The sequence below is a fragment of the Apteryx rowi genome, unplaced genomic scaffold (assembly GCF_003343035.1).
Source record: "Apteryx rowi isolate R43461 unplaced genomic scaffold, aptRow1 scaffold_339, whole genome shotgun sequence".
In the NCBI taxonomy this organism is placed as follows: domain Eukaryota; kingdom Metazoa; phylum Chordata; class Aves; order Apterygiformes; family Apterygidae; genus Apteryx; species Apteryx rowi.
In genome coordinates this window covers 912912-932225 of record NW_020449852.1, presented here as the reverse complement: position 1 = coordinate 932225, position 19314 = coordinate 912912, and the positions used below count along the sequence as shown (strand labels likewise).

Here is a 19314-nt window from a genome sequence, read left to right as displayed (position 1 = left end):
TTAATATCTTCCTCCAGGGGATGTAGGGTAATGATGGCTATTTACTTAGCTATTACACAACTATTTCATCCATGATGATTAGAAGTGATTAGAAGTGACTGACCTTGAGATAAAGAGCTGAATATTTAGTTTGAAAATTTTCAAGATGTGCYGTAGGTCTCCAACCTAGCTCTCCACAGAGGGAAAAGGTGCTACTCGTTCTTATTGAAAGCTTCTTGATGGAAAAAAATGCAACTTCTTTGCTCAGCAAAATTCAGCAGAGCAAGTCAAACATCCTCTTTTATTTCTGTGTACTCAGTTAATGTTATTTAAATTGCATCGGTGTTTTTAAGTTCCTCGTAGCACTGGTTTAATTTCTACTTGAAGGAAGTTACAAATTTTTAGTAATCACTAGCTTAGGTAAAATATGTTGCCATTTCAAAAGGAAAAGAACATCTAAGTGGGATAAACACTAGCTGTTTGTGATATTTCTCTTGCTTTAGCAAATGATCCTTTTGTCTTCCATGTCAGGTGTCTTCCTGCAATGTGCACTGTTCAGGCCCCGAGGAGAATAGATTTGTGTATAATTGTGCTTCAGGAAAGAAAGAAATAAAATACATTTATATCTGAATCTTCCCAGATCACACGTTATTGGTCTGCCTTTTTAGCTGTGAAGCTCCTGAAGGCTCCTCAGGGCTTACAGGGCATGTTATACATGCCAAGTACATAATAATGCTTCGTAAAAAATAGTAGCAATAAGCTACAAATTATGGATAGTTCTTAGATACTCACTGTCATAAGCAACTAATGCATTGGCTCCTGGAGCAGTTTAAATGACAAGATCCTCTGCCCTCCCAGTTTTTACACTTCTGGGCTTTTAATTATTATTTTGTATGATTTGTTAAATGCTGGTAATTTACTTAACTCTGGCTTAATCCTCCACTGAACTGAATAGAAATTTCCATTGATATCTGCCTGAAATTTCTCCAGCTGTATCACAGAATGACAGAATGGTTGAGGTTGTAAGGGACCTCTGGAGATCATCTAGTCCAACCCCCCTGCTCAAGCAGGGTCACCTAGAGCACATTGCACAGGATCGCGTCCAGGAGGGTTTTGAATATCTCCAGAGAAGGAGACTCACACTCTCAGTTTTAAAATGTACCTGAGGCCACAAGCAGTTTTCCCCTGTTCAGCCACATTACAGTGAGAAAGTAGCAGGGCTAGCTGGCCTGACCAGTTGCTAACAAGAAACAGAGCCTKTTGCCAGACACAGATCTAACCTAGCCCAGCTCCCAGTGGTAGAAAGTTATTACTGGTTGACACTTACCTGGTGGGGTGTATAAAGCAGCTTTTGCCCCTTTCTCTGAGGGCCCTTGCCCTCTTTGACACTAGATGGCCATGCATTCTCAGGGCCATCTGAGAGCCACGGGACCAGACAGACTAGGGAAAAGGAGATGCCATTTCACCTCACACGTGACACAGTAATGTGGTGCTGAAACAGCAGTGAATCACTCCTCCAAACACTTCTTTTCACTGGTGTGTGCCCCTCTGCAGATGAGCATAGCAACATAAGAGATGGTGCTTTCTCGGGTGAACAGGTCAGCTCTACATGCCACCATTGCACATGTCTTGCTGGAGATCAAGTTGAGCGGGTTCCTCTTGATCAATAAAGAAGAAAAAGATTTTCAGACTTTCACTAGTATTGGCTCTGAAACACCTGCGCATCCTGGAGGTAAGCAGCTTTGCACTGCCTTCTGCTGGAAAAGCAAAGCCCAGGTGTCTTCTTGCCTCCCTCTTCTTCCCTGTACATGGATTTATAGTGACTTGTATTTGTACAGTAAGCTGCACAAGGCAAAGAGATTTACTTCTTATCTAAAAGTTGACATACTCATTGAGTCTAGGGCTGGAGTCTTTTAACATCTTTCTTCAGCCTGAACACCATTAAAATATTCAGAATCAGACTGTGAAATCTAGCCATGGACGGTTAAAGGGAGATCCATCAAAACCATGGGAAATCTTTGGAAGACTCCAGTCATGTCATATGCATTGTTTTATTCTGTAGTCAAATTATATACAAATTTATTTACCAAGTATTTCGGTACTTCTTATTTATTCAGGAAAGGTTCTGTGCCTCAGCAGATATAAATGTAAACAAATAAACAAGCAGCTGGAATTCAAGTACACATGTCACCTAAGAAGTAAATTTCTGCACAAATTGATGAGGTCTTTCACTTTTCTGAGGTTCCACTGATCAAGGAGAAAGTGCTGCTTCTATTTATTGGCCCTAGAGGGGTCCAGTCCTACAAGTCATTAGTATGCAAACTCCAAGCAGAATACATTTTACTCTACAAAAACTGAAACACCRCAGCGCTTCATTTAAAATGAGGCTACTTGTAGGCAAGGGCCAAGGAAGGAATTACCTGGGAATAACCTCAAATGCATCAAAAAATAACTGAAAATTTTTATTATTCAAATGAAATACTGAGGCTAGCTTTGAGAAGTGCTTCTGACTGCCTCCCTGCTTATGAATGACCAGACCAGGCAGCACAGTTTTCTTCAGCAATTTCTCTCCTCTTGGAGGCCCCCCTTCTGCTCCCTTTTCTCCCTTCTGGCAAGGGCAGCCCATGTAGGCAAACCTGTGGTGGCGTTAAACTAACAAGCTTTGACTTGTTAGCAAGAATCTGTATTTCAACTTGCTAAACTGAAACCGTGGGGGGGCATTCACTGTTGCTCCTAGACTTTGCTGCAGACACAAATGCCATAATCTGAAATCCCCAGTGCATAAATCCTTTCTCAAAACTAATTTCTTTAGGGCATTTATAAATCTTACTTTCTTATTTTACAGCTATTTGATGACTAGAAACTTCTACAGGCATGTATTAGTCTCCTTAGTGACTGGATAATCATACTACACGAGGGATAACCACTTCTTTTGATCTGAGATAGCCATGAGAAGCCAATAAGCACCTGGCAGAAGCCTTTGCCCAAATCAAAGATAATGTCACTAGAAGAAGAATAAAATGACTGTCTTGGTGGAGAGGCTCCGCTGGTAATTGCTATGCAAAAGTTTGTGTCTTTTGCTCAGATACTTAGAAGGATTAGGGAAGGCAGCAAGGTAGTAAGAACCACCAAGCATGTAGGACACAGAAATGTTGTAAACAAGTCCTACAGCAGAGCTAAGAAAGAGCATTTGAGGTGTGGACAGGCAGGAATGGTACTTAAAGCTGTGAACAGAGAAACTGTCTCCTGCTGTTTGATTCTTGCCGCATCTATGGAAATAGGACTGTATGCACATTTTGTGAGAGAACAGGATTATACCAAAGCACTGAGTCCATCAACAGTTTCCTGTTGTAACTCAGCCAGCTCCGGAGCCCTGGATTTCTAATCAGTTGGGTCAAAAAGGGATAACTGTCCTCCCTGTGATGTTCCTCTAGTTCTAATTTGTTTCTATTTAAATTACTAACGCGGTCCTACAAATTAACTTGTACAGCATTTGAATGCTCTGCATTTGAATGAAATAGGCTTCAGGACTGCGAATATAAATGACTAATGTATCAGGAAGCCACAGAGACTTTTCTGCTTTTGTTTTTCTAAAGCAAAATAGACCATTTAGGGCATTATATTATTACAAACTATCATTTACAATAATCCCACATAAAAAGAACTGAAATTATCTCCTACTAGACTAAATAATATGCTTTCTGAAAAATTTTCTGAGCTGCCAAAAGCAAAGCCATTTCAAAATTTATATAATAATCTGGGCAGTAGGTGGGATCCCCCCATATGAAGTTAAGTGTAAAGCAGTTTTGCTTCTCAGTAGTATTAAATAGAACATGTGGGACCAAATAAAATGTTCCAAGGTAAAGTTACAGAAAGCCAGCTGTGTGTGTGCCTTTGAATAAAAAATAATAAACTTGGCATATAGAGAACGATAAGGAAAATATCTGGATCCGCTCTGGTTGCAGTCCTGAGATGATGGCACCTTTGGGATACACAAAAAGAGACACCCACCAGCACTGTGGCTCACTAGCTCTCGAGGAAATACATCTGCAAGCAAATATTACCTGGGGATTCGTGAAAGAAACCTCCTCACCCGCCCCTGCCCCTGCCAACACATGTACCTGCCACTGCACAGCCCACTAAGGAACAGGGCCATGCTTGTCTGATACACAAGAAGCAATTCTAGCCCTGGACTTTGGGGACATGGGCCACATTGACTAGAAAAGGCACAAGCTTTCTAACTTCCATGCTGACTGGATGGAATCCCAGATGGTGATTCCCAAACCATCCAGAGCTTCTCAATATCCCTCTCCCCAGGTAGGAAATTTCTGTTTCTGCACTGTCACCCATCAGCAAACTGCACAAAAACCACTATCAGCCTGGGAAAGCTGCTGTGAACTGGGCAAGACAGCGTGCTTGAGAGCCTGGAAGTGGGCCTTGGCTATCTGTGGGGGAGACTAGACACTTTGTGTTCTGAAGAAATAAAAAAGTATTACTAGAACCAAAGTTAAAYGTGGCTGGCACTATTTCTGCAACATCAAGATTATAATAAGGAATCAAGAGTTTTGCCATGACTAGAGATGAGTCAGATGGGAAATATCACTTTCAGGTGCATGCAGAAATCAGCAAAAGTGTTTCCAGGTCTGAGAAAAAAATTGCACACATGCTGTGAGTGGCCCACGTCAGGCAGAGACAGAGACAGGAGTCAGACTGAGCAGCTCTTCTGTGGATGCTTTAAGGGAGAGCACACAAGTAGCTGTGGCTAGCCTCCTGCTCCTGATGTAAGGTCCAGACACTTTTGCAAGCCTGGCACCCGGAGGAGGACATGAGCCATGGTCCCCCTACAAGCAGCTCGCTGTGGTTTGTGTTCCTAGAGCAAGCAGGCACATCCACACTACACAGCTCTTGGCACGAGGTCTCCTCCAGGCCCCATGGGGGGCCATGGTAGCTCAAAGAAATAAATATTATTTTGTGTATTTTTTTCAGTTCAAAATACTGAAAATAATGTGATGGCTCTGTTGCACCAAAGCAATTTTTTTGTGACATGACACTGAGCTTATGTGTTGTATGCCATGGGATGTAGCATGTGAATATACACAGCTGGGTATCTGAGGGTGCAAAGCCTGCAAGGACAGTGTTGGAGGACTGGGTGGGTAGAGGGAGCTGAATCTGGTGATGTCTCATCCTTGTTTTTTCTTGGCAACTGACTCTGGAGGAAACTATCAAGAACAAAACCCTGGTTTTGTTTCAGAGGAAACTAGCTATTTCAGTTCAGGAGAGAGCCTAGAAGGGACCCAATATTCACACAATGTGGACAATCAGGCAAGCTGGGGAGCAAAGTAGGGAATTAAGTTGTGTGATAGTGTAGATGCACAAAAGGATGACATTCTCCAAGCACAAATGCACCAAATATCAGACAATGGCTTTTCTAAAGAAACTTTTCAATTTTTCAAGCGGACGAGGTTATGGGACAAATCCCATCCTTTCAGAGGTGTCTGGTGTCACAGCACATGTCTGTGCTGTTGTGCATGATTTGGCCCATAACCTGAATATGGCTGGATCCATAAGACTGCTAAAACTTGAGCTGGGGAGGTTTTTTCTTTTTCTTGTGAAGGAGAGAAAAGGTGCTGAATTTTGTTGAGAAACTGTAATGACATTTTTAAAAGGTATTTCCTATCCCTTGGACATTCATTAAGATAAATAGTAGTTCTCATTTGTATTCATCAAATCAATTTCAACTGCTGTATCTGGGGTGAAAGCACATGATTTACTGGTTCTGCTTGAAGGGGATTTCATGTAAGGAACCTTGACTTCATCAGTTTACTCCTTCCTTCTTTTCTTGATCCTAAGTAGCCCAAATTTGTCAGTCTTCAGGGCATACTGTAAATTCTGGCTTTGATTCATCAATAGCCTCAGCAGCTCAAGGCAGCCACAAACCCAGTTTACCTCTCCAGTTAAAATGGTTTTATGGCTGCTGTGTATCCCTGAAGATTTGCAAGCCAGCAATGCATACCATTAAATCAACCTTTGTCAGTTTTACCAGGCCTTTCACCTTCATGAGAAAGAAACACATGAAGGATGCTATTGCTTTAGTTCYGAACCTTTGGGGCTTTAAAGAGCGCTCTGTCATTCCGAAACTGTGCCCATATGGTTGATGCTTGCTGCAGGATTTATCACTGATCTTTATTGTTTSGGTTCTGTTTTGTGGTTTATCAGAAGTGCTCAGAGTTTGAAACAGCCACCTGTGTATAAATCAACTATATAAATAAATCACTGTATACTGGAGAAACATAATATTTAGAGTTTGTCTGGGAGGGAAAATGTTGAGATATAAGCATGAGTGTCAGCTGGAAACACAGTGTCTAATGCACCTTCAGTGCTTGACTGGATGCTCCCATTTTGTGCTGAGTGCTTCCCTGTGCCTCAGCTTCATCTGCTTTGGAAGCCAAACTGTAAAAAAGCACTCAGGGAATACCAAGATTTTTTCCAGAGTGGCCTTGAGCTTGTGAGAGACAGGAAAGTAGTGTGGAACAGCTATTCTGCAAAAGCCTTTCCAGGCTGTCTCCCCCATATCTAGTATTTGCACATAATCCATTTCTCAAATACCTGCTTGTCCCTATCCAGTAGTAGTAAGCTTTTAGTGTAAAGCTGATTTTCTTCTCTTGACATGTGAATGCACAGGCACATTCTGCGTCTTCTTACTTAAACAGCCACAGTCACCAAGAGTAGGGAGCTGGAAAGCAAGGACAGTATAAACATCAAGAAATTATTTATTGGAGTTATCAAGGAGATATAGATCAGTCTGCTTCAATCTTTAATGAAGGAATTCAGTCAGTTGCTATAATATATGATAAAAGCTAATAGTTGACCCATGCCAACCATTGGGTTATTGCCAAGCTGTGATGAATACAGTTCAGCTTCATGTGGGTTGTTCTTGAAGAATATTCAATTAACATGGAATCTGGTTACCCAGTTTAGGCCCAATTCACATTGCACTGAAATTAATAGGAACATTTCTATTGTTTTTACTGGACTTCGGCTCAAATAAAATTGCAGCACTTGTGTGCTGCAATCTATACTAACAGCCATGTTTTTCTGATGACAAAGTAATAATTTTGCTCTAAAAGTCACTTGGCTTCTCAACTATATTTGGATCTATCTTAGTGCTAGTAAAACCTGTGTCATCATGCTGCCTGAACAAAATATGGTGCCTGGAGAATTTAGGAATATTTATACCATATGTTAGTCCCAAGCATGATCCAGTCATCAAGCACGAACCCACCTCAAGTTGACACTGTGCAAATCTACATGCAGGCCAGGACTTTAGGTGAGGCTAAGGAGTGGTCTGAGAAAAGGTGTGGGCCTATGCTAGCCCTTAGCGCAAACTGATGCATGCAGCTTAAGTGCTGTATGGATGGGCAATAAGCCCAGCCCATCCACCGCTACATATTCCATCTGGTCTTGCAGTGACTGTATGGGATAAGCACTGTGTGCAGACCCACTGGCCAGATCCTGAAATGCAGGCTGAAATGCAGCCTCAACTCACACCCTTTAAGAGTATGGGGATTTTCAGCAGTCACACATATCCTACAGCAGCTTGGCTGGATGCTGAGGACAAGTTGGGATGTACACGGGGCTCTAGCCTGCTCTGGGGCCCTCATCTGCAGACACGGTTCTTTGGTATCCTTGGTCAGTAGGAGGATGCTCGCTGCTATGGCCCACAAGAGTGCAGAGCTCAGTTTTGAGCTCTCCCCATCACTTGTTTCTTTGAAGCCTGAATATGTGGTCCTTTAGGAAGTGCCATGCTGCCTATCTGTTCGCTCAGGCTCTTCCTCTGCAAGATGCCAGGATAGGATAAATGAGGACAGTAATTTTTAACACAACCTTTGTCAACTCTGTTATTTTAAACATGACTTTAATATTTTTAATATGAGGCTAAATGCATGCTGCATCAGCATGCATTTCTCATGTATCAGTGAACGCATGAATACAGCTGAGATGAGGACTTTATGTTATCTGTGTTCAGAGTATGAGTTTGATCTTAACTAAACCTGAGTAACATGTGGGTGACTTTCTTGGCCATCTGTGATGCCTCTTAAAAATCCCATCAGAATAGTGGATTTGGGCTTCACATGGCAGCTCCTTTATTTCCAGTTTAAACATGGTTGCCTTTTAGCCTGGTCTCTGTGTCCTCAATGGGATTTGCCATCCTCAAGCTACGAGAAGTCAGAAACTACCTGTTGAAGGGGGACAAATTGTCTTCCTTTGTGGGGAGGAAATAAGTTTAGTCTCAGTTGAGGTAAGAAAAGGGAGACTTGGGCTGCAAGTTAATTCATGCCACACAGGAACGCCACAGTATCATTTGGGGGATCTTCTACGTAAGCTCAACTGGGATGTACACAAAACACAGGTAACAGCTGCCAGGGTTCTCTGTTATCAGACTGGTATTTTATCTCTGTTATTTTATTTTATATTATTATTATGTTATCTCTGGTATTTTCAAGCTGTATACAGGCCAGCTACCTGAGGCCGTAGAGGTAGGATGTCTTGTTGCCTTGAATGGTCATTCAGAAAAACATGCATGACTAGCAGTGACTGCTACAGCTCTGCTGTGAAAGGTGCTTTTGCACTTGTTAAAGGAATCACAAGAAGATGTGAAAACTCTGGTTGCAAACTGAAGCTCATTTCCATTCGGTCACTTTTTAAAGCCTGAAATCTGGATTTAAGATGTCGGTTCTCCAGAAGTTGCCAACAACAAAACAAAACAGATGGAGAATTGCTGCCCCTGTGTTTGGTGAGAAGCTGTAACTGACTTTGGCCTTTTACTTGAAAAAGCTTGCAATTATGCTAAAATTTTCCTCTTTCCAGTGCTGCTGACTCTCCTCCCATGACTCCTGGTGCAGTTGAACGATAAGGTTTGTAGTAATGAAAGGCATCTTTTTACTCCGTCAATACCATTGTTTATTTTATCTCTGCAGCTCACACTAGGTCTTTGAATGAAGGGAAAAAACAGCCCTGGTGTTATCTATACAGGACAGAACTGGATGGGAAACTTGTGGTATTGCTCTGACTAGTGCTGTATCTTCATGTAGCTGAAGCCTAATGCTGGGAGGTACTGGGTGCCTTCAATATTCCTTCCACTCACCCACAAAAGAAAAGGAAATTCAAAGCATTCCCAKTTGCCTGGAAGTGTTCATCACCTTCTGTTGTCTCAAATTATTTGGTCTTGGCTGGGCAACGCAGCTCTTGCAGTTGATGTCACTCCCTGCGCCGTCAGTCAGATTGACTCGGAGCCTGGAGTCGCTGGGGGTTTCTGTCAGCTTGACCCAGGAGCTGCCACACTGCATGATTTTGCACCTCACACACTGGCTTTTCATACCCTAAGTTCATGTATTTAGGCTTGTGCAGTCTTGGAACAGAAATAGAAAGAGCAATACCGCAGGCTATCCATCAGCTTCTGCCCTGGGCAGATAAGAACGGTACTCTTGTAATTGGCCCAAGGCATTACAATGACTCAATTCAAGGCTGTGCAGATAAAATAAGCTACAGTGTTGTTAGAAAAATAAAGAGCCTTGCAAAAGCTCCAGAAGCCCCCTAAGAATGGAACATTTGAAAAGAATAATAATTTAATATTATTATTGCTGTTATTATTATTGATTTGTACTGTGTCTGGACTCTAGAGCCCCTCTCTAGGACTGAAGTGCTGTTATGCTGGGCACAGCACATACATGAAATGAAGAGAGCCTGTGCTTTAAGCACTGGAGTGGGAGGAAGGGAAAGCAGGTGAGGTAGAGGGTAGGTGCCATGAAAGTGCTGACGTTGAGAGGATGAGTTTCAGAATTCATGCTCTAACCAAGAAGAACTTGTTGGGCACACAGGGGACAGGGCAGTGCAGAACATCATCCTCACATCATGAGAAATTCTTCTCTAGTTCCTTTTTTCTTCTTCAAAAGCTGAACACAGCATCTGGGATTTCTGTTCAAAGATGCAAAGGGGAGTGAGGCTCCCAGATTACATTAACTTTCCACAGGAGTCAGGTTCCTAGCTGCTTTCATCCAAACAGGGCTGCAGGATTGCTCCGTGGTTCACAACTCCACTTTAGTTGTCTTCATAGTACATCATCCCTTYTGGTGTCTGAATATTGCCTCTCTTGGAGAGCTAGCATCCATTTGGGGGAGTGGAGGAGAGAATTATTAAAAAAAAACAAAACCAACCAACGACCAAACAAACAGCAGCTGTTTGGTTTTGCTCAGATGCTGGCAGCATTTGCAGGAGTTCCTGAGGAAACGGCTGAGTGGGTTTGAATCAGGTGGATCAGTCCAAGGTGAATACACTTTATCACCTCACCTGCCGAACATTACCATGCAAGAACATAGTACGTTCTCCAAGGGAAGATAAGGTTTGCAGTGCTGCTGTGCCTTGGGAGTTGTGCGTTGAGAGGGCAGCCTATATCGTCTGACAGCACCGTAAAGGGACATTCACAGTCCTGGAGGGTGAACAAAATCTCAGGCTGTCTCATATTGGTGTCCCTCAGTGTTTAATCTGGCCCTGTCTTTTCCCCGGCTGTTGCCATGGAAAGCTTTTTTTTTTTTTTTTTTTTTTGTTTTGCATTTAGACTGTGTCAACTGTATGGAGATTGCAGGGGGAAAAGAAAAAGATCCAGTGGAAGATCACTCTGAGACCTGTTAAAAAAATTTCTCTTTCCTCCTAGAATAGCTCAGTATTTCACAGCCTAGTCAGAAATCATTATCCAGAACACTTTAAATCTTCTAATGAAAAACTGGCTAAGGCCACTTTTAACAGCTGACAGCCAATATAAGGAAAAAAGAAGGAGATATCATCTTGACGGCAGTTGATAAAAGCCTCTGCCAAAGTGGCAGGGAGCAAGGAGGAAGTCTGGAGATCATTACAAGTGGGGTGAAGGCCCAAGAATATGAGAACTTACGCTTCTGCTGCTATCAGGTTTACGTGACAGTTTCATGGAAATGTATTCCACCTGTGGCTGACTTTTTTGAAGGAGAGAGGGAATCCAGATTAGAACAATTGCAGAATCCCTTTAGTAACCTCAGTGCTGCTTTTCCTCTACCCTTCTTTGCTGGGAACCTGTAAAGGTGATTACAGCCACTTACAAATGCCAGAGCCCAGCAGATCACAGCTTAGTTCACAGAACTTGACGTCTGGAAAACCAATCCTTCACGCAGCATCCTTCTTAGTGTAGTCCCAGTAAAAATGTCCCAAGAACAGGATTAGCATCATGTTGCTGATGAAATATGTGATGCAGTATTATCGTCGACTGTGCAAATTCAGCTTGCTTTGGGAAGTCTATCAATCTTGGCTATATCTGTTGGTTTCAGATTATGTCCTATAACTAACTACTCATTGCTCATTCTTTGTGAAATGATCTGTGTACAGCTCAGAGTGTTTTGTTTATTTTTTTCTTGGAGGCTGGAAGTGGGATTTATTATTATTGTGTTTAAGGTTTTCTTTCTCTAATCCACCTTCAGGTATCTCCATGCCTATACCTGTCTTTGGTCTACAAGATGATTCCAAAGTGTTTAAGAACTGCAGCTGCCTACTTGCAGATGATTATTTTGTTCTAATAGGCTCTTTTGTGGCATTCTTCATCCCTCTAACCATCATGGTGGTCACCTATTTTTTAACTATCAAGTCGCTGCAGAAAGAAGCTACCTTATGTGTGAATGACCTTGGCCCAAAGACCAAGTTTGCTTCCTTTAGTTTCCTCCCTCAGAGTTCCCTGTCTTCAGAGAAACTCTTTCAGCGGTCTTTGAACAGAGAYGTGGGGACTTCTGGGAGGAGAACGATGCAATCCATCAGTAACGAGCAGAAGGCTTCCAAGGTTCTTGGCATTGTCTTCTTTCTGTTTGTTGTGATGTGGTGCCCATTTTTCATCACCAATGTGATGGCTGTAATTTGCAAGGAGTCATGCAATGAAGGAGTCATTGAAGGACTACTTAATGTATTTGTTTGGATTGGCTACCTTTCTTCGGCTGTCAACCCACTCGTATACACACTGTTCAACAAAACCTACCGCTCGGCTTTCTCTCGTTACATTCAGTGTCGCTACAAGGAGGAGAAGAAACCTTTCCAGCTGATTTTAGTGAACACTATCCCTGCACTTGCATATAATTCCAGCCAGCTCCAGTTAGCACAAATGAAGAGTTTGAAAAAAGAGGCAAAAATGATGGCTAAGGATTATTCGATGGTTACAATAGGAATACGTCACTTAGATGGCACCTCCAAGGGAAGTATCAGTCCGGTGAACGAAAAGGTTAGCTGTGTGTGACTCTGCTAGCCTCTTGGCAGCTGCCATGACAACCAGAGTGTGTACGCTGAAAATTTCACCTTGCTGCGAGAGCTCTGATAGCTTAGGAAAACTAGCCCTGCTCAAGAGACCCTTCGGTAACATCACATACACCTCATATCATCCTGTTGATGAAAAGCAGGGTTGAAATGGTATCAAATGTGCAATTTTTTTTCATACAGTACTTTGGCTGTTTTAAGCACAGGCTTTATTAAACTTATTTTTTTAATATTCTAAAGGATATATTTCTTAAAGAAAAAATGCAATTTCTGGTATTGTAACACAGGCTGTGAAGAAATCTACGTATTTCTTTTCTTTTTGCAAATGAAAGCTAAGCCGTTCTTTGGTTGCATCGCAGATTAGGTTCCAACTAGTTTGTCTTGCTATATAGAATTTTGTTATCAATTACTGAATGAGCACTTTATGGAATTTTAAATAAAATTATGGTTTATTTACTAATATATATTTAAAATAAATTTTGAAACATTAAAGAAAAATCTATTAAAACCTGTATAGATCAGTTATATAGAAATTTTGGTAACAAGGTTTTTATGGCTATATTTTCTTCTGAATGACCATTCTGAAATGTTACTGGGCTTTTCTGCCATTTGTTCTGTAGTTCAAATTAGCAGTCTTCAAAAGTAAATTATACTTGAATGCTCCCTTGATTCTACCACCACTCTTAATCTTTATTTCATGTCTTATACTTTATTTCCATTCTACAAGTTTCATCTATTCTATTTAAAACTTGAAAATAATTTTTTCAAGAGTAATTATTGGGCTTGATTCCCTGCTCCTTCATACTGGTGTTGACAGAGAAGTTAAGTGAGAGAACAGTGTGGAATATCAGGCACGACGTTGCTAAATAATTTTAGGAAGCATTCCATATCCATTCCTCTGGTCAGTTCCAACAGTCTGATTTAAGTAATGTCAGTGGAAGTTTGGCATGAGTAAAACCTTTAGTAGAGGATTTCAACAGATTACCTCTCACCATTTCTCTTTGGTTAAAAAGGTAATTATGCTTTTGGTTTTGTTTTAGTGGTTGTAGAGTCAGAATTATTAGAAAACTGTTACTTGCACAGAATTGGTTTCCTCGGTTTTGCTGTTATGGTAGATTGCTCAGGAATGGTAGGTAGCTTGGACTATTAGGACTCAGCCTTAATGAARTACATATGGGCAAATGGGGCCTATCTGAAAATAACAGACTTATAAACAGCACAGTATTCCACCTGCATAGCTCCAAGGGCAGAATACATTATGTAAAGAACATCAATTACATTGTTTGACAGAAATGCCTGGTCATGAAACTGTTTCCTTCTGGGCATCATAGACAATTTCATTGAAGCCAGTGGGACTCTGCTGGAGAGCAGAAGCATAAATGTTGCATCCACCTGCAGAACTTAAATCCAAACATCTGATTCTTTACATGAATTTTGCAACCATAGTCAGGAGAAGTACGATGGACTTCAGTTTCAGATCCTGTCCACTCTGAAAAAAGCACTACTTTATCTAGAAGCCAAAGTCAAATGCCTTCATCATTTTGTAAGTCCTTCTCTTAAAGTTGTTACAATTTTCATAGAAAAATTAAATATCCCCTAAGGCAAAGAAAGAGACAGACAGACAGAATCTGATTCTATTCTATGCCCTGGGGTATCTGTTTGGAAGAGGGAGACCTTTAGTTTAAAATATTGAGTCCTGCAATAGAGGAGGACTTTGAACCTGGGTGGTTATTTTGCTGATTTCCAAGCAACTGCTGTATTGTTCTGTTGCCAGTTACCAGCGTGATAACCAAATCTGCTGGTTTTACAAGCAGTAACTCCGAGCCTGGGCTGGGTCAGAGCTGCTTGGCACAGGTCACTGAGGAGTGCTGCGTACCCTTGGTGACAATGACTCCCCCCACAGCCCTCAGCCTCACTGTGTGTGTGCAGGTGAAAGTGGTGTGCTGTGCCCTGCTGGAGCAATGGCATATGTGTCATCCATCAGTACATGGCCACTAACGGCTCTCCAAAAAAACATGAGCAACCCACAGAAATGGAGGTTTTGTCTGTTTTATGAAAGAAGACTGGAATCATAGGACCCCCTGCAAGCGGTCTAAGCACTGTGCTCAAGCTGAGTTTGTTTATATGCTCTCTCTGGCCTTGGGAACATTCAGTCATCACATCCAAACTGAAACCACTTCAGCAGAAGAATAAATGAACTCAGTACCCTCCTCTCCCTACACACCCCACTCCAGGGTAGTATAGTAAGAGGGTGCGAGTCCTCACCTCCACACAAGCAGAGGAAGGATTTCAGCTGGAATCTGCTAAGCACTGCTGAGCCTGTGGACCACTGGAGTAATAGGCAGAAGTATTGACTTTCCTCTCTCTCCTGCTGAGTTTGATGTAGAGTCTAAACCAGCAGGTTTGCACTAAGGGCAGGATCCAGCTCATATCACCCAGACCAGCCAGGTAAGCACAGGCACTGATGGAGCACAAGAGCTCCAGGGCATTCAATGCAATGGGGTTTCAGATACCTCCTGGTGTTCAGATGCCTCCACTCAGCAGCTGGGAAAATGGTTTTGAGGATTCACCCTTGGGTTTGGGCACCTTAGGGAAGAGGTAGGCAGTAATAAAACCTAAGCTCTTTTGTGGGTAGAGGTCTGAGGCTCAGGATTTGGCACCAAACCAAATTGCTTTCATACGATGAATACTGACACAGGATTGAAGGACTCTAGTGGAAAGGAAACACAAGAGCTTCCACCAGCGCAGGGAATTGCCACATTTTGTAAAATTTGTGCCCATCTTGATGTGAGCATTTCCCATGTGAGAGAAAGAGGCCGAGAGAACAATGATTCCTGGCCCCACCGTCACTTTGTGCCAGGGAGCAGAGCTGGCCTGCGTACTAAAAGATTTACATGGGTGTCCTGCACTTCTCTGAAGCTCAGTTCTTCCAGAAACTCCCGAGGCTCTGGTTGCTGTCCTGCACAGTCTCCTTCACCAGGTTGTGCTCAATAAGCTGTTACTAAGCTTTTAATGTTGTCTGCTTATGCTCTCTGCTTACTGTCTGCATTTCACCCACGTGGCACACCTCTGTTTCTCATTCATTTCACCTTCTGTTTCTCTTTTGTAATGTCAAATTGCTCAGGTTGCAAATACTGACAGGGAATATTTCACTACAAACAAAAAGGTGTTCAAATACTCGCTTGATGTTTCTTTAAAAAATGACTCTGAACATTAAATTCTTTCCAGCTTATTAAAATAAAGCCTATGTTTTGGACCTAACTGACTTGACAGCATTTCTTTAACTGACAGCTGGAGATAACGTAACACTTTTATTTTTTTGGTTAAAAGCAGGGATATCTGATGCCTGACTTTTTAATACCGTGAGCGCTCAGATAGGTGGTTTTAATGAGTGATCAGCAGCTTTTGCCTAAGAAGCCTCTCTAAGCCAAGATAAAAAAATGCACAGCAGGTAAGGACCAATATCTCCAGCTCTCTATGAACATCTTTGAACATTTTGTGAGGCCTGATTCTGCCATCTTGCACCAATATGTTAATAGATTTTTGTGTGGTTTGCCTTAGTGAGGGTGACAGAATCAGTGTCTGAATTTCTAATACCCACCATTCTGTATCTGGAAGGTTGATAATCAGTAGATAGCAATTAAGAGAGTCATCATATTGCTGATGGATGTCAAAGATCAGCAGTTTTAAGACCAGAATTTTATAGCACTGGGCCTATGCTTGGAATGACCACTTGAACTTCAGAACACTACAGTGTAATATGACCAGCTTCAGAGCAACAATTCCATCTTGCAAAAAAAATGTGTTTTCAATATGCATCAGACTGGAACAGAAACTTCTGAAATTTTCCAGAAAAAAAGACATTTGCTACAGAATAGCTCTGAGGTTAGGGTCTTCCCCTACCATACAGGAAAAGTATTCTCCTTGTTTGATGAGTCAGTCTGCACCCAAAAAAACTTGCTTTGACCGAAAAATGTTTTAATTAACAATTTTCCAAGTAGATTTACATTTTATTATTGTTTAAACTGCATCTGAAAAATGTCCAAAGACATAAAGCTCACCATATATCTCCTAAGCTGGTGTGCACACTTTATATACTTCAGGGTAAAAAATCCTCTGTATCTATCTCATTCAGCCAATCATGCACTGTACTTATGTAATATTATTGCCAAATGGTGAGATGCATTCTATTTTGAATACATATGTTTGCTTATGTAAATACATAGAGAAAAATGTTTGCTGTATTTTGTAAATGTTAATGTAAAATGGTGTTCTAATGCTTTATTGTTTTGTCAGATCCCACTGCTAGTAAAGCAGATTAAAATATTCAAATGAGATCAGCTGTTTTATAAACTGGAAGTTTGTCTTAAGTAGTTGTTTGGGCTTGGTTTAATTTCCCCCATACATACCCACAGTAAAATGTTTGCTGGAGGYTAAAATCATGTTTAATATCTTGTTAGGAACAGACAAAGAGGAACAGTGTGTTACAGAACTTGACTATCTCAGTAAAGTGTGGTCCTCAATGAGGCATTGCAATCATTCTATTTTTCTAAAGATGGCAGTTCTTCTAATAAAAACATATACTCTTTGGATAAGTACATATGACTTAAAATGTTTTGGTCTCAGAAACAATGTACTTGCAATAGAAATATGCCAATTAAATTAATTTCATTAGGAAGTCACACTATAAAAATAAAATTAATAAGCATCATAAATAAATAGCATTACAGCAGCTTGCACAATCATAAAAAGTACCCGAGCTACAGAACCACAGTGCCATCTATTGGTGCCATTTCCTTTCATAAGGAATAGTATCATAATCAGAAACGAAATGGATTTTGTTATTTACTTCTTGTTTTTTCCACCTTAAGTCAAAAACAAATGTATTCCTGAACCAAACTGATCTTACGACCTACATGCTCTTGTTTATAATCACAATGTATGCCAAAGTGGCAAGGCTATTTAAAAAAAGTTCTCTTAAAACCTAAATGTAATCCCAAGAGTTTCATCAATCTTTGTAACATGTAAGAGACCATACGAAGGTATAATTTTCAGGAGTTATCAAATGAAGGGAAACGGGCTGTGTTAGTTACAAACCTGTGAAGCACCACAGAGGGAAATGTGTTAGAYAAAATCCCTGAAATGAAAATCCACTCAGTTTTACCTCTATAGCACTACATTACTGTACGTAGGCTCCAAGGTATTATAATTCCTCACGTTATCTAGAAATCTCCTTTACAGATTTACCAGTTCTGACATAATTTGCACTGACTGTTGAAAGAGAATACATCTAGCTCATCCATCTGGCACTTAAAGCCATAAAAACAAAGAAGATATTTGGAAAATAAGATATTTGCTCTATCGATTTCTAGTAGAATCCTCTGAGAAGACTGCTGGAAATATGGTATAAGGGTATTTGGAAAGTTTCTGCAATACAGTGAAGATCTCTGATATACCTGCAGTTTTGAAATATGAGACCTGGCAAACATGGACTGCCATTTGAAAGTCTCCTTGCTTGAACCTTATTCGGTTTGATATTGATGTTTGTAATTCTATCACAGACATTTCATGTTATCTGACCCTGAAAATAGTTCTAACAACAGCTCTGCAAATCATAGTTTATTCTGGCCGAAGTTTATTAACTAAATAAAAACTTAAAGTTTTTCAGTTGGATTGTGATCTTAATTTTAGGGCAAAGAAAAGCTGATGAACACAATAATTCTGTTCAAACTCAGTGTGTCAGTTTACATGTGCAATGCTAGTCACATTCTTAGTGTTTGCAGGGCTCAAATCAGGAGTAACTACATTTAAACCAATTGGATTATACCATTGTGTAAACTGTACAAAGCCAGGAAAAAATAGGTGATGGTTATAATTGTGTTAATGTTTTAACTGGCAAATTTCTATCAGAATGGAAAATTAAAAACTAATGCAAACATAGCAATTTAGGCACTTGTGGAGGAAAATTAGAGTTCAGCATAGCCAGTCGCTGTATTTTTTCATGTGCTGTACCTTATTCCAGTTATATTGAAAATGTGTAAGGTAATATATTTTGAATATGACTACTTGGCCAACGGGGGTATGAACTGAGTGAGCAAAGAATCAGATCTAGGAACTTTTCCTAATAGATCCTAAAGCAGAAAAACTTTTTTTTTTTTTTTTTAACATCTGTGTTCAAGGGGAAACTTGGGAAGGTTCCTATGCCAGAATACTTCCTTATGTTCATGTGTCAGAGGATGTTTCAAATCAAAGCATCAGTAAAAGGTAATGAAACAAAGGCAAAATGAACAAAGAGCATATAAAGGACATAAACCAACCTATGGATATATCCTCTGAAGGGAGTCAGCATATATGTGAATCAGCAAGGCCCCTCACCTCTTAAAGAGACTAAATAACCACAGGTTAAGAGAGAAGGTCCATATATACAGAAAGAACCCCTGGGAGATAGGAAACAGGCCAGAAAGACTAATCAGTTTTCACCATGGAGGGAGGACACCAGTAAGTTCTACAGGGGTCTGTATGGAGGCCTGTGCTAGTCTATATATTCATAAAAATACAGAAAAAAAGATGTCAAAAGTGACAGAGTTCAGACAGTGGAGAATTGATTGCAAATTCTGCATGAAGACTTCATAACACTCCACGATGGCTGTGGAAATGGCAGATGAAATCCAAAATAGCTAAACTTAAGGTGATGCATTTGGGGAAAAAAATCAGCCCTAGCTTTAAATACAGATAATAGGCTCTAAACTGACCATTACCACATGGGAATTGAGATCTTGGGCTTATAATAGATGGCCCTGTGAAAACATCAGTTCAGTGATCAGTAGTAGTTAAAAGTATTAGAGTATAACTGTAAAAGGTACAGAGAAGAGCAACAAGGACAATTACAATTCTGGGATGGCTTCCACACAGGTAAATATCTAAGCAGACCAGGACTCTTAAGTTTGGAAAAGTAATAATTGATGGGGTGATACAACAAAGACCTGTAAGGACATGAGAAAAATGGAGAAGGTC

General features: G+C 40.8%; 1 protein-coding gene across 2 annotated transcripts in view; it reads left to right on the top strand.

Moving 5' to 3' along the window:
• HTR2A (5-hydroxytryptamine receptor 2A) overlaps nucleotides 1-17917 on the top strand; it is a 35841-nt gene extending 17924 nt beyond the window's left edge. For both annotated transcript variants that reach the window (XM_026072204.1, XM_026072203.1), the window contains one exon: nucleotides 11484-17917. In XM_026072204.1, the coding sequence (XP_025927989.1) occupies nucleotides 11484-12283 (800 nt within the window). In that variant the 3' untranslated portion in view covers nucleotides 12284-17917. The remainder of the gene's footprint in view (nucleotides 1-11483) is intronic.
• Nucleotides 17918-19314: the final 1397 nt, after the last annotated feature.